Source organism: Equus asinus, chromosome 14, assembly GCF_041296235.1.
Source record: "Equus asinus isolate D_3611 breed Donkey chromosome 14, EquAss-T2T_v2, whole genome shotgun sequence".
Taxonomy (NCBI): domain Eukaryota; kingdom Metazoa; phylum Chordata; class Mammalia; order Perissodactyla; family Equidae; genus Equus; species Equus asinus.
The window spans coordinates 3,999,128-4,014,905 of NC_091803.1; the positions used below are offsets into that span (position 1 = coordinate 3,999,128).

At 52.7% G+C, this 15,778-nt stretch overlaps 2 protein-coding genes across 7 annotated transcripts in view; both read right to left on the bottom strand.

Annotated features, from left to right (window-relative positions):
• RADIL (Rap associating with DIL domain) overlaps window positions 1–5,027 on the bottom strand; it is a 97,705-nt gene extending 92,678 nt beyond the window's left edge. Inside the window, exon 1 of the mRNA XM_070484140.1 lies at window positions 4,985–5,027. The gene's annotated coding sequence lies outside the window, so the exon portion shown is untranslated. The remainder of the gene's footprint in view (window positions 1–4,984) is intronic.
• MMD2 (monocyte to macrophage differentiation associated 2) overlaps window positions 1–15,778 on the bottom strand; it is a 47,084-nt gene that overhangs the window by 7,056 nt on the left and 24,250 nt on the right. For all 6 annotated transcript variants that reach the window (XM_044747427.2, XM_070484142.1, XM_070484144.1 and 3 more), the window contains exons 2-4: window positions 9,375–9,456; window positions 8,219–8,379; window positions 4,985–5,059 (exon numbers count right to left, since the gene is read on the bottom strand). In XM_044747427.2, the coding sequence (XP_044603362.2) occupies window positions 4,985–5,059; window positions 8,219–8,379; window positions 9,375–9,456 (318 nt within the window). The remainder of the gene's footprint in view (window positions 1–4,984; window positions 5,060–8,218; window positions 8,380–9,374; window positions 9,457–15,778) is intronic.

Below are 15,778 nucleotides of genomic sequence, written 5' to 3' on the forward strand. Positions count from 1 at the left end.
TTTTTAAAGTGACCTGCTCAGTGTCCAACTGTCATAAAGAAGTTAGGTAATATTGAAAAGTTTAAAAGGAAAAAATAATAACCTGCCACATTCCCCAAAAGAACCATCAGTGAAGACCATTCCAGAGATCTTTTCAAACAGACACAAAAATAGCAGAAGGATGAGGGTGAAGGGGGATAGACAGGGAGAGGGATGGACAGAAGGACAGGATGGGACGGAGGAAAGGGAAAAAGAGCGAGAATCAAATGATACGTCATTTTTTTATTAAAAGTATTACATTTAATTTTAACCTGACTTTAACAGAAGAAAATGGAAAAAAAATTGCTGAACTTCAAAAGAATATTTCTTCCCCATAAAACTCACTTTTGACTCTGAAGTTGAGATAAATTATGAAAAGCATCAGGCAGTTGCTTTTTCAGCTTACAGGTAGCCATTGTAACAGCGGCGAAGCTCCATCGATGGACTCCCGCCTCAAAAGACAAGAGTGTCAGCATCTCGCGCTCCCTCCACCGACCACCCCGTCTTTCTTAGCGATACTAAGAGACAGCCGCCACCAGGATGTCCCTCTCGAGGTCTGCAACATTCGCGCTCTGATCCATAACCGTAATTCACACAGCTGTTTAATACAGGTCCTTTTTTTTTTTTTTTAAAGATTTTATTATTTCCTTTTTCTCCCCAAAGCCCCCCGGTACATAGTTGTATATTCTTCGTTGTGGGTCCTTCTAGCTGTGGCATGTGGGACGCCGCCTCAGCGTGGTCTGATGAGCAGTGCCATGTCCGCGCCCAGGATTCGAACCAACGAAACACTGGGCCGCCTGCTGCGGAGCGCGCGAACTTAACCACTCGGCCACGGGGCCAGCCCCAATACAGGTCCTTTTTTTAAAAAAACGGAGTCAACGTTCACCACCATTCTCGAGTTCTTTTTTTTGAACCCTTCTCTTAAATGGCTAGATTTTGTTGTCCAAAAAGTTTTTTCTGAGAAGTCTTCACGGGAGCTGTGCTCTCTGACTATTCTCACGGACAAGAATGGTTTTCTTCACGTCCACACGATAACCTCGCTGGATAGTTTATTCCGAAGTCACCTTTGGAAAGTGTAGCAGTGTCCCCCCGTGTTCCGGCATGGAACGGCGCTGCGGCCACATCTGGGGCAGCCCGATCGCTCCCCTCCATAAGTGATTTGTTCTTCCAACCTCGACGCCTGAAGATTTTTGTCTCCATCCTTCGTTTCGATCAGCTTCTCTCTGATGGCTTTAATTTGGGGCTTTTCAAAAAACGTGTGTCCCCCCTCAACCACCTTGTCTTCCATCTATGTCCGCATTCGACTTTCGGTTCCATCGGAATGTGGCTTTGGTCTCGGGCTGGTTCCCTCGGGTGTGCGGTCTCCATTTCCATGCCTGTCAGTTGTTTCATCATCTCGTCTCTGCGCTCCTGTCCGATGATATCCGTTCTCTTGTCACACGGGCTGGAAGTCACCCACAGGTCAGCAGGGCCAGCAGGCGGGAGGAAAGCTGGGACATGAAGTGGGGAAGCCTGAGGACAAACTGGACCTGCACGTGTCTCCCGCTACCGCCAACCTTGAGGACACAGGTGGCCTGCAGAGGAAGCGTGGAGCTGCACACACACTCGTCCCAAGACCCAGAGAAGCTGATGGAGGAGGTCCCAGGCCGTCAAGAGGAGCCAACAGACCGGGGACAGTGGGTGTCAGCAACAGCCCCAGTACCACACACCAGAAGGCGCTGTTTCATTTCCACCTTCCCACCTGGAACCTACGGGGAAGGGAAGCCTGAAAACTGTGGTTCCAGCTTAGTGAGGCGAACACAGACCCAACCCACCAGGCCTGCGCAGCTCAGCCCGTGACCCTGGAGCTGGCTCCCGTGCCCATCCCCTCCTCTCACACTTTCCCCAGGAGCCTTCTCCAGGTCCTGCAGTTGGCAGAGACGAAAGATCAGCATGCCCTCTGCAGGTGTGGGTTATGGGCGGGAATCCTCGGGGTGGCTGCTGACACCCCAATGCTGCTCCACTCTGTTCCAGAACCTTGTGACTCTGAAATCACGGCCTTGAGCTGTGTCCTATTCCTGGTCAAGGGGTGGACAGTGATTTTTCTTTTGCCCTCCTCAATATTTATAACTTTATTTTGCTTGTTTTCTGAAGCGTAGGGGATGGAAGATTCTGTGTCCCACTGGAGGCTACCACTCTTGTCTATCATTGGTGACATGGTCCTGCCTCGTCAGTCACGTGAATGATGTCCGTGTGCTGGTCAATGTGCCCTTAGTTTGTCTCTGTTCACGACAGCTCCCGGGGGTGTGTACCATCATTGTCTCCATTATACAGGGCAGGAAACTGAGGCTCAGAGAGACCCAGGAATTGCCCCGGGGGCACCCTGCTACGAAAAGCCTGGCCCAGGACCAGAACTTTGTGCTGTCTGACCCCACAATCTATTCTCTTTCTGCTATGCCATCTTTTAACCATCTTTTACACCCTTTCTTTAAATAAAGATTGTATGCAGGATACTTATACATAAGTCCACTCTATCAAAAACAAAAATTGAAATTAAAAAAATGGTTTTTTTCTGATTGGAGCAGAAACGGGGGAGCCCAGCCTTCCACGCCTCCAGCCGCTCTGTGCTCCTCGGGGAACCTCCAGGCTGTGCAGCACACAGCTTGAAAACCAGAGCAACACAAGAAAAATACGCGCCACATAATTCTACACCACGTTGTCCCACGTCCCCTCTCCACCAATCACCCAGGGGTCCAGCCAGGAAACTGGTCACCACCAGCTCTGCCTCTCTCTCACCCCCTAATCCAGGGGAGCCCCAAGTTCTGCCAATTCCTCCTCCTAAACGGCTCGCGAACCCGGGCACATCTCGGCACCTGGACCCCTCCCCGTCCTGGCACTTAACACAATTGTAACTCATCTCTTTGTGTCAGTATTGGGACAGTCACTATGTGGGTTCCCTCTGGGACCCCAAGTCCCCTAAGGAGAGAGGGCTCCTGCCTTTGTTTACGGCCACATCCTCAGCTACCACAGGGGGTGGGCACGGAGCCCGTGCTCACTCAGTCACAGCCCCGGATAAAGAATAGAACCCGGCCATCAAGTCAGTACAGGGTTGTTCTAGAATTCTCCGTCAAGGATAGTTACCGCCGTTGAGCACAAAAGTTAGCTCTACTCCACTCGGCAACATCCAAAAAGAAGCCTGAGATGACCTGGCTCCCAGCAACTGAAGGTGGGGCCTGGGGCCGACGGGGCCGACAAGAAGTGTCTGCGTGGATGGGCGTCCATCTGTCTGCTCCCCTCAACCTCCATGGCCACTACGGGGTTCCAGACCACCCCCGTTTCTCTCCGGGCTGCTTGTACCTGCCTCCTCTGCACCTCCCTGCTCCCAAGGCAGCCACACTTCAGTCTGCAAACTAGAACCATGTCAATATCCCGCTTCAAACCCCCATCCACTGCTGAGTGCAGACCCACCTGTGCTCCATTCACCCCCACACCTGCACAGGAGGGTCCAGAGGAGAGGAAACCATGCCAAGGCCTGCCACAGGAGTGCGGACACCTGTGGCGTATTCTCCCAGGATAGGGTCTGCGAGGAGAATGGACGGCCGACTCCTGCACAAGGACTCCACGAGTCACCAGACGCCACGTTGAGTGAAACAGGTAAAGTCCGAAAGGATGAGGATTCCATTAACATGAACTAAGAAATCAGGCGAATTACTGTGGATAATTCAGACTGTGGGTATCTCGGGGGGATGGTGACAGGAGACGGGGACGAAGGGCCGGATGTATCCTGTTTCTCCATCTGGGATCTGGCTGCCATGTGTGAAAGGCTCTGAGATGTACCTTCATGACGGTGCGTGTGCTTCAGGTGTGGGACCTTATAGAACGTTTACAAAGCAATTGCCTTAGCGTAGACACACAAAACGCACTTATTAGCTGAAATACTGAAAGAGAATGCCCCATTTATGACAGCCAAAAACAGAAACCCCCTGGGCAAGATGGAGCAACAAAGCTTTCTGTGGCTCCCCCTCCTCAGACGCCAACGTCCGGAGTCTCAGAGTGACACATCTCCAGGAAGCCCTCCTGAGGCCCCCAGGCCAGGGCAGAGCCTCCTCTGAGCTGCCACAGCAGCGTGTTCACAGGCCCGCCTCACCATCATCGCTGTCCTGTCACCGACCACCTGTACTGAGCAGAACCTCAGCGCCCCGACCCCCTGCACGGCCCGGCCATGGAGAACGCGGTCAACAAATGTGAGCGGGATGGTCCTTTTCCCCTCGCAGGAGCTCGCAGCCTCCCAGGCTTGAACTCCCGATGCTTCTCCCCCAAAGATCAGGCCCGACCACCTGGAGCTGCCGTTTCCGGAGTCGAAAAAGGTCGCCTCTAAGCAAGTGCCTCTGATTCAAGCCACGCACCCACGCACGTGTGCCAAACGCGACCCACACAAGGGTATTCCCTGCGGGGCTGTCGTTAGAGCAACAGAAGGGGCTGTCCCAGCCTTGTAAAGATCCACAAACAGCAGGCCGGCCAGGGAATATTATGCTGCCGTGAGAAAAATAGCAGGGAAATCTTCCAGGCACTGATACGGAGAGACGTCCCCAGCTACGGCACTGCGAGAGCAGGAGCAAATTACAGAGCGGTGGGTACCATCCTCCCGTTTGTATCAAAAGTCAGAGGAAAGCATAAGTATAAATATACACTTACTAATATGTAAGCATGCAGCTATGCATGTGCATGGACACACACGTATCTATACAAGTGTGCACACACATTTACACACGCTCGCTCTTTTGTGCATAAAGTCACTCTGGCAGGATGCACGAGAAACCGGGACTAAGCAGTTGCTTCTAGGAAGGCGGACGGGCGGGGGGCCGACTTTGACCTACACTCTTTTGCGCTGAGTCTCCACACTCACCAGCCAGACACAAAAAGAAAGTCAAACAAAGCAAAGAGAGGAAGCGGCCGCTGCCGGGCGGGCGGCCACGGAGGTACTCACCAGGGCGCGTAGGAGGCGGCGATGAAGAAATAGATGACCATGCGGTCGACCATGTGCAGGCAGTGTTCCACCATCCTGGGGCAGAGAAGGGCGGTTAGGGCCGCGGAGCCGCGCCCGGGCCCGGCCCGACGCGCTTTCCCACACGGGGAGGGCCTGGGCTCGGGCTGACTCGCCTCTGTCCAGCCACGGGCCTCAGTCTCCCCATCTGTGAGGGACCAGAGCAGTGACTTTCAAACCAGGCTCCCCATCACCCTAGGGGTTGAACAGAGACCCCTCGGGGTCGCGCTGAGGACCCTCCTCTCCCGGAAAGGTGAAAGTCTGACAGCATCCTCCCCTTCTTTAATCAGAGCCGCTCTGCATTTCTGTTTCATAGACTGGGCTTCTCAAAAAGTTTCAGGGCCGGTACGGTAGCGTAGTGGTTAAGTTTTTGTGCTCTGCTTCAGCGGCGGCCCAGGGTTTGTGGGTTCGGACCCACACACCGCTCATCAAGCCATGCCGTCATGGTGTCCCACATACAAAATAGAGGACGACTGGCACAGATGTTGGCTCAGGGCCAATCTTCCTCACCACAAAAAAAAAAAAAAAGGATTTCAAATGATGAAAGAATTCTATGGTTAAAGATAAATAAATAAAAGCACAAACAAAGCTGTGTGGCCCCGGAGGACTCTCTGGGTTCTGGTATTCTGGTTCAGGTCCAGGCTCTGGAGCCAGGAGGCCTGGGTTCGAATCCCAACCCTACCATTAAGGGACTATGACCTTGAACAAGTTACTTACCCTCCCCGGGTCTCAGTTCCCTCATCTGTGAAGTGGGGTGGATATCAGCAACCCATCACGGGGTTGCTGTGAGGATTAAGTGAGGTGGTACTTAGCACAGTGCATCCAAGAAGTGCTCAATAAACGTTAGCCGTTTTTGTTATGACCTCACCTTGAACAGCAAACTCTAGCCTTCAATACATTGGACCTGTGTGGTAGCCATCCTCCAAAATGGCGCCCAAGGGGCCCCACCTTCTGGTATTCGCACCCGTGTGTAGCCCCCTCCCACAAAGAATAAGGCAAATGCGTGTAGCCAATAGGAGATGCAGAAATGATGGCGTGTGGTTTTTGAGGCCAGATCACCAAAATATTACAGCCTCTGCCTTGTTCTCTCGGATCCCTAACTTTGGGGGGAACAAGCCATCACGTGGCTGTGGAGAGTTCCACATGGGAAGGACTGAGCACCCCCAAACATCCAGCGCCAACTTGCCAATCACGTAAGGGAGCCAACTTGGAAGTGGCCTCTCCAGCCCCAGTCAAGCCTTCAGATGGCGGTGGCCCCAGGCCAGCGTGTTGACTACATCAGAGACAGTGAACCAGAACCACACAGGTAAGCTCCTGAATTCCTGACTTGCTGAAACTTTGAGAGAGGATGGGGGGGGGGGGGTTTATTGTTATTTTAAACCACTATGATTTAGGGTAATTTGTTACCCAGCAACAGGTAACTCATACAAACTGTGGTTCCATCTAGCCAACCACAGCCCTCCATAAATTTGACCGGTGATACTACGTATGGTTTAACTGCACGTCTTCCTAGAAATAAAAGTAACAGAAACAGCCGACGTGTACCGAGCACGTCCCAGCATCAGGGCACTCTTCTAAGCTCTTTACGAGCGCGAGCTCTTTAATCCCACCTAGGAGGCAGGTACCGATATTTTCATCCACCGTGTCACAGATGAGGATGCCAAAGGGCAGCTCCGTCACACCACTGGTAAGTGGGCCCTAAACCCAATGACTGGTGTGTTTAGGAGAAAAAAGAGAGGGAGATTCAGACGCAGAGACACACAGGCGGGAAGGCCGTGTGAAGACAGAGGCAGAGATAGGAGTGATGCAACCACGAGCCAAGGAAGACTGGGAGCTTCTACAAGCTGGAAGCGTTCTCAAGTAGAGACTTTGGAGGGCGCAAGGCCCACTGACACCTTGACCTTGGACTTCTGGCCTTCTAAACTATTAGAGAATAAATTCCGCTGTTTTACGCCACCCAATTTACAGTAATTTGTTATAGCAGCTCCAGGAAACGCATACAATGGTGCTCAACAGGGACCCACAGAGAGGGGAAGAACAGAGATAGGAGCGGGGTAGCACACAGCACAGTCCTGGGCTTCTGGGGGCGAGGGGGGCACTGGCATGGGGGTGAGTGGCCCCTGCAACTGCTGCAATGGGCTAGGGCATCCCCTCGCTTTGCGGGGCACCCTGGCCTCTTGAAATCAGCACTGGCTTGGACACGACCAGCTCTGCGACCTTAAGCAAGGCCCGCCACCTTCTGAGCTTCAGTGTCATCATCCACAGAACGGGGATTATACCGGCTGCAACGTGGAAGAGCCGGGGGTAGCACACTCAGCGAAAGAAGCCGGTACACAGGGTGGAAGCAGCCCGAGCGTCCATCGACCGATGCGCGGACAAAATGCGTCCAGACACGCAACGGGATGTTACTCAGAGTTCTGACACCTGCTCCAACACGGACAAACCCTGAGGACATGATGCTAAGTGAAACAAGCCAGTGACAAAAGGACAAATACTGTGTGAGTCCACTTCGATGAGGTCCCTGGAATAGCCAGATTCACGGAGAGAGAAAGTAGAAGGGTGGCGGCCAGGACTGGGGGAGGGGTGGGAAGCGAGTGTTTAGTGGGGGCAGAGTTTCAGTTTGGGAAGATGGAAAGTTCTGGAGATGGATGATGGTGATGCCTGCACGACAATGTGAATGTGCTCAAGGCCACTAGACTCCCACACTTAAAATGGTTCAGACCGTCAATTTTAGGTTATGCGTATTTACTGCAATTTTCTTAAAAATTAAAAACAAAACAAATCAAAAGGAGAGTCTGGGATTCCAACACCTGCATTGCAGAGTTCTTGAGAAGGTCGGGAAGGACATCTGCAGAGTGCCCCGAAGCTGGGCGGCGCCTGGAAGGAGCCATTAGGATGATGGTGGTGATGGTCCCTCCCAGCAGCCCTGGGAGCCGGGTTCTCGTTCTTTGCGCCTCTCAGAGGTCAGCAGAGGAGGCCAGTGCGTGTGAGGTGGTCAGCCCAGGTGGGATTCAACCCTGACCGGCCCCCGGCAAAGACAGTGCAAGGAACATCCACCCTGGGCCTGACGCCCATGGCCAACCCTGCGTCCTGCCACAGCCCTTGGCCCGCTGGGGGTCCTGGCCCCCGGTCACCCCGCCCAGCACGTGCCCCCTCCCACGGGTTGGGCAGACGTACCTGAGGTGGCTCTTCTTCCAGGAGATCGTGTGGAACACGGTGGACACCACAAAGAGCCCGCAGAGCCCGAGGCCATAGATCCAGGCAGAAATGGTCTCCCAGTCATCGTCCGACAGGAAGTAGAGGTTGGAGCTGCCGAGGATGCTGGGAATGATCCAGAGCTGGAAGCGGGGAGGGCGGGGGGCAAGTGCTCCAGGGCCAGCCTTCGGGGTGGCGTCCAGGGAAGGACAGAGCCCCCGAGCATCCCTGAGCAAACTCCCCACCATTGTCCCAGAACCAGGCTGTGCAACAGAATTTCGTGTGGCTATTAAAATGTCCTAGACCTGCGCTGTCTGACAGAACTTCCCTCGATGGTGGAAATGTCTAAGACAGGAAGCCAAGACCCCTGCCTTCAAGGAGCATCACTGCTCACTGCCCCCACACTCCGAGTCCACTGTACCCCCTATCCCAGGGTCCCCTGGCACGCCGTGTGCTTCACGTCTCTGCGTTGTTGCACACGTGGCTCCCTCCCCACTATGTCTGCCTGAAAAGCCCCCACTCTTCAAATCTTGGTTTATCCATCGTTTCCTCTGAGGGATCTCAGAACTCTCCAAAACACTGCGGGCAGGGGGTCCCTGCAAGTGTCTGCCCAATTCTGCGCATGCGGAGCACTTTTTCTGGAGGGCGGGGTCTATGCAGCACCGGCCCATAGAAATATAACTCGCCTTGCACAGGAAATTTTAGATTTGAAAGCAGCCGCGTTTAAAAAAGGAAAAATATATAGATGAAATTAACTTTCATCATATTTTTTGTTCAGCCCCATATATCCAGGATATGATCATTTCAACAAGCCATTAATATAAAAAATTATTCAGGAGACTTTTTGCTTTCCTCTTTTCATGCTCAGTCTTCAAAGCTGGCGTGTACTTTACACTCAGAACACATCTCAATTCAGACGAGCCTAGTGACAAGCGCTCAACAGCCACACGGGGCCAGTGGCCACTGAACCAGACAACGGACGTCTAGACCTTTCGTTAGAGGCTCAAAGGGGATCAAAGCCCACCTGGGACATCGCCATGGGAGGGAGATGTTGAATCTCTCCAGTGGGGGACAGGCTACCTCCCCCCAACCTGGAAGTGTCCCCCCGTCAGCTCTCAGCCCCCCAAAGCCGACTCACAGCGTGGGTGGCACAGTTGGCGGCATGTTCGTACTCCGTGGGCTGGTACCTCTTGTGGGCGGGGACTCGGTGGTTCATGAACCTGGAACAAGAGGCACGATTCCTGGCAGCTCGGCCGGGAAGCCGGGAGCAGCTGTGGTAGAAGAATTCCCAGGAGGCCTGAAGACCTCGGCCCCTACCGGCCGGAAGAGAGGGTCCCCTCCTCACCTCCTCCCCACCACCCCCATCCCTGTCTACCTCCCTCCCTCTCCCTCCCTTTCTATTACATGTTTTTTCGACTATCCAATATTTTGTGTCTAACCCCCAATGTGGGGCTTGTTAAAAAAACTTTGCTAAAAACTGGGACGCAGCTTTCTCTGCATTTCCTATTTTTTCCTTTCTTTACGTATAACTGACACACAGTACAGCTCCCCGAGGGTCCAGCTTGCTAAATTTCTCCACGCACGCACGCGCCCACGTACCCACCACCCAGGAGCAGCCAGAGCTCATTTCCTGCCCCCAGAAAATGCCCTGACACCCCTTCCCGGGGGGGATCTTTCCCCCAAGGACACCACCCCTGACACTCTCATCGTCCGCTGGTTTGGCCTGTTCTTGAACTTCTTATCAACGGGGTCACACAGCACAAAACCTTCTGTGTCTGGTTTCCTTGGCTCAACGTGACTTTGGCGCAATCCACTCATGTTGGATGCAGCAACTTGTTGTTTTCATGGCAGTATAGTATTCCCCTGGGCGAACGTACCACCATCTATGCGCTCAATCTACTGGAGGTGGACGTTCCAGTTTGGGCCTACAAACCGGTGAACATCTTCGGTGAACATCTGTACTCGCTTCTGGCGGCATAGAACTGCCAACGTGGAATTGCCAGGTGACTTTATCTTCATAACAAACATTCCTGATGTTCTGGTGTCTTTCCGGAATCTTCCAAGCCTCGCCCCCTCCCGTCTCTCGATTGCTCCACACTGGAGCTCCACAAGCACACGGGGCTCTCACCAGGCCCATTTTACGGGGGAGGAGCCTCGGAGCAGAGAGGTTAGGAAGTGACAGCCCCCAGGACAGGACTGTGCAGGGGTGTTGAGGTCAAGCTGGGAAGGGAAGCTGGGCAGGGCAGGGAAAGTGGCCGCCAAGAGCTTCGAGCGAGATCCGCAGGCACCCGGCTGCAAGCAGGACCAGCTCAGCAGGGGCCACCGCCTCGGCCTACGCAGGCTCAGAATCAGGCAAGCGGACAGGTCACCTGGGACTCTGCCAAGGGACAGCCACCAGATGGGGCGAAATTCCACAGAAACACCGGAAACTTCTCCCCCAAGATCCCAATTATTACTATGAAGACCCACAAAAATGAGACGTGAGCGCGTGATTCAGAACAAAAGGGCTCGATGCAGGATAGTCAACGGAGCAGTTATTAAGCACCTTCTGTATGCTGGGGCCAGGCTTGGTGCAGCTCACTGAGCATTTACTGAGCACCTTCTGTATGCTAATGTCACGCTAGTACAGTGCACCAAGAATTTATTGAGCACTTTCTGTACGCCAACACCACACCAGGACAGAGCACAGAGCATTTATTGAGCACCTTCTGTATGCTGGATCCATGCTAGGTACAATTCACCAAGGATTTATCAGCACCTTCTATATCCTGGATCTATGCCAGTATGGTTCATGTGGCATTTATTAAACACCTTCTGTATGCTGGCTCAACACTCAGACCTGGGGACAGAGGGATGGCATGACCCGGCCTTACCCTCGAGGAGCTCACAGCCCAGAAGACATCGGATGCAAGCAGAAATCCCAAGACAATGTGATAAGTGCCTCTCATCCTCCCAGGGAACACCTGCTGAGCACCCACTTTGTGCCGGCAAGGGTGTGGAGGTGGGTGCTTTCGGAGCTCAGAGGAAGATCAGAGAGCAGAAGGAGGGCTCCCTGGGGGCAAGGCCCACACTGTGTCTGTGGGTTCCTGGGGCACAGGCTGACCACGACACCCGGGGGCCTGGCAGAGCTCCTGGCACCACAGCAGGTACCCAGCAAATGGATGCTGAAGGAGGAAATGAAGAGTTTATCAGGTGAAGGAAAAGGCAGGAGTGGAAAGGGTGCTCGTGGCACAGAGGCCGGCGCGAACAGACAAGGAGAGTCCAGGGCTCTTTGCCAGCAGCCTGGCGCATGCAGGGCAGGAAGGAGCAAAGGCTGGAGCGTGGGGACATCCGCCAGGTGACAGTGCCACGTGCCCCAGGACTCCTGGGCTCTGCTTTTCCTCTACTGGCCCCTCGGCACCTGGACGAGTCTGGGGGTCCAAGTCTGCTCCCCACCATCTGCTTGGAAGCTGCTCTCTGCCTGCAGCCAGCGGTCACTCCACCACGGCAAGGCCAGGGTCATGCTGAGCCCATTAGATAGATGAGAAGACTAAGGGCTTCTGGCAGCAAGTCCCAGGACAGGGCTTCTAAGCCGAGCCAGCCAGACGTCAGCGCTGCATCTCCCACAGGGTCTGGACACCCGGGCAGGGGCAGACGAACCAGCGAGCTTATGGTCCCAGAGAAAGTGGAGGACCCGCCCCTGGGGATGGGGACCCCACAGAAGTACAGCCTCCCCAGGAGCCCCAAACACCTAGCCCATCTGCCCACCTTCGCGAGTGGCCCAGGAGGAAGCTATCGGTGGCCAAGAGCGGCTTATTAAACAGCATGTGATAATAACAAAAATAGTGTTATATGTCCCCCCAACATGCCTGGGTCGAAGTCCTAACCCCAAGCACCTCCAAATGTGACCTTACGTGGTTGTTGCAGATGCAATGAGTGCAGATGAGGTCCTACTGGGGGTGGGGAGCCCCTAACCTAATGCAACTGGTCCTTAGAGAAGGTGGGACACAGAGAGTAGAAGGAGGCAGAGATTGGAGTGATGTGTCCACAAGCCAAGGAGCACCAAGACTCGCCGAAACCACCAGAAGCTGGGAGAGAGACCTGGGGCAGACTCTCCCTCAGAACTTCCAGAAGGACCCACCCCTGCCGACACCTGGATCTTGGACTTCTGGCTGCCAAAACCGTGAGAGAACACATTCCTGTTTTCTCAGCCACATGCTCTGTGGCCACTTGTTCCTGCAGCCCTGGAGACACGAACACAGGTGCACACCGTGTTCATTTTGATAGATTCTGCCCCAAAGCCCCCAGGGAGGCTGCGCCAGTTTACGCTCCCTCCAACTGGGCTGGGGACGCAGCTCGCGCCATTCTCCAAGGTGGCAAACCCAGTCTGCAGCCGAGGGAGCGCTCCTCCAGCCACGACCAGGCGCCGCCTGGCCGCCCTCACTCCTTCTGCTCCCTTAACAAACTCCAACAAGCCACCCATGGTGCCAGCCCCGCCTCCCGACTCCTGGCTTCAAGGGTGATGTCACAGTTGCCATGGCGACCCAGGCCTGGGCAGTTATTTATTTATTTCTGAGCCCCACAAAACTCTCGTTGTCTCCCACTCGAGCCGCTGCTATTGAAAGCCGGTGCGAGAGAAAGGCAGGCGGAGAGAAAGAGAGGCCGGGCCACGGGGCCGGGGCCAGGGCCAGCAGCCCAAGAAAGAGGGTTCCCACAGCCCTCCGGAATCAAGACCTTTTTCTTTAACTCTTTGTGGCCTCGTTCTTTTCTTCATAAACCTCTAAGCAGGCATTTTAAGAGGACAATGAATTTAATTGTTTCATTGGTGTTTTCATTTACCTTTTAATTGACACAGTAAAATTTGCTTTTTTTGCTACACGGTTTTATGGTTTTTGGCAAATGGAGGGAGTCGTGTAACTGCTACACCACGATCAAGATAAATGACACATCTATCACCCCCCAAAACGCCCTCACACCCCTGGGACCCCATCCCTTTCCCCAGGCCAGAAGAACAACTCTGCTCTGTCCCGCTAGCTTTGCCTCGTGCCGAATGTCCCATAACTGGAGTCCTCCAGGAGTCCCCAACAGAACTCACTGTACAAAGTCAAAGCACATTCTTACGGGAAAAGAAATTGTGCTTTGAATGTAAAACAGGGATTTACTGATTTTCCATTCAAAAGGTACTAAGACAAACATCTCTCATACAAGAAAAAACCGGGCCCTCCTAAATGTAACGGTACCAGTCTTGGCAATTGTTCTCAACCTTTCCGTCCTCCTTTTTTTTTTTTTTTTTTTTTCCGTACAGCCTTTTGAGTTTGGCGTACTTCACATCTGAGAATCATTCACGCTGTTGTGTGTATCGATGGCTCTTCCTTTTTATTGTGGAGAACTGGTCCATCGCCTGGATGCAGAATGGTGTGTTTACCCGTTCCCCGGTCCAGGGACAAAGGAGTCATTTTTAACAGATGAAATGCACAGATATATTTTAGAATGTTCTAGAACAGAGCTGGCAGTCAGAAGGGCGGCCTTCGAGATTGTGGGAAATTTCTCTTAGAAGAGTTGACATTTCTAGCAGGTCGTCGCTGGTTTAACTAAACGAGGGAAAGGGGCCTTGTCTCCTGTCTGGAGAACAGAATCCCCATTCTGCGGCCAGCCCTTGCTGCTTGGGTGACCATGTGGCCACAGCATCTGATAGGGGCAGGGAGGGCAACTCCATGTGGGGGGCTCCCAAACTGAGCCAGGATCCGGAGCTCGATGCTGGCAGGGAGACAAAGACAGAAGGTTGAATTTCCATCATGAACTGGAGGAAGCAGGAGCTCTCTCCTGTAGCAAGCAGGAGCTCTCTCCTGTAGCTAGGCACAGTGGGTGGAAAATCTCTACATAGTCACTGGGGTGCTGTGTGACCTAGGGGAAATTACTTAACATCTCTGGGCTGCAGTTTCCTTGTGGGTAAAAGGAGATAACATTGCCTAGCCTACAGGTACCATGAGAGAATATGGAATATGTTTGGGAACTAGAAAGAGGTGGTGTTTGCGCAACACTGTCAACGTACTGAATGCCCTTGAAGTGTTCACTTTTAAATGGTTAATTGCGTGCATGTCAATTTCACCTCATTTTTAAAAAATGCTAAGAAAAGGACTCACCCGGGAAGATTTTACACATGCCTGTGCCCAGGCCGCATCCCAGATCAAAGAAACTGTTATCTCTGGGGCTGGGGCCTGGTCTGAGAAGCACTGAGTCAGGCTCATCAAAGGGCCGAGATGCTAACTGGCCTGGTGACTAAAAGTGACACAGAGCCAACAAAAACAGTAACAGGAATGAACCTGAATGTCAACCACAGATCCATGGTAAACGCACAGGACGAGGCCTGAAAAAAAAAGGAGAGAGGGATGGATTTGGGGGTGCCGGTCACAGAGGACTTTGCCCCCCTATTTTACGATTTTTAAGATTGGGCAGGAGATTTTCAATTCACCTGTTGTTTGAATTTTTATGAGATTATATTCAAGTTTTACTTGTGGAACTAAAAATAAGTTTTTAAATTGTATAACGACGTGGGAAATGTCTGCCGTGTAATATTAAGTGAAAAAGAGAATATACAATTCACCATAAGGTCACAGTATGCGTGTGGATGGAAGAAGACATGTAAATGCACAAAAATGAAATGCAAATTTTTGTGGCGAGGCGGCAGGATTCATTTTAGAAGACATTCTTCTTAAAAACTCTTGTAGGGGCAGCGGGGGAAGACAGAGACTAGATCACAGCATCTCATGGAGTGCAGGGTCCCTGGGAGTGGCGGCGTGTCACGGGGGAACATCTGCAACTTATCCTCGAAAGGTTCAAAGGAAGAGAAACTGATACAGCAAACACCGCAAAATGTTAATACCCAGTGACTCTAAGTAAATGACACTTGGGTGTTCATTGAACTTTTCTTGCAATTTTTCTATGTTAAATTTCAAATTTCTCAAAATAAAAAGTTGGAGGAAATTCTTTTATTGTCATGATGCTAATGCTTTTATCACATAAAGATTTAAACAACAGAAGGCCAGTCCTCTGCCATGATGTGGCTGTTGGCAGGAGAAAAGGCTCTTTTCTCCCGAAGGAAAGCTGGGATCCCAGAGACATGATGGTCAGAGGCACTCAAGACAGGAGAGGCAATTTCTGGAGGCTGGAAGGGCTTCAGGAAAAGCCTGGTGGCAGGAAGGAGGAGGCATGCTCAGGGGCTGGGAGGGAAGCCACAGGCTGGAGAGGAAGCTGGGGAAGGGGTAGGGGGTTATGAGGCAATGCCAGCTTCAGTATCCCACTGTTCCAGCATTCTCTGTGTGGCAAGAGCACAGTCATCACCCAGCACCCATCCTCCCCTCACTCCCTAGGAACCCTGACCTTTAACTCAACACAGGGCTGCCCAGGATAAAGGAAGTAGGTGGAGGGAAAACATATGGACTCAACTATTGTAGGGCCCAAAGAGCTTTCTGGCAGCAGGGGGGCTGTGTGCTGATGCCCACAACTCCCCGAAGACGTCATCGATGCACCTCGGTTTTACAGATGCCACAATCTGAAAATTTA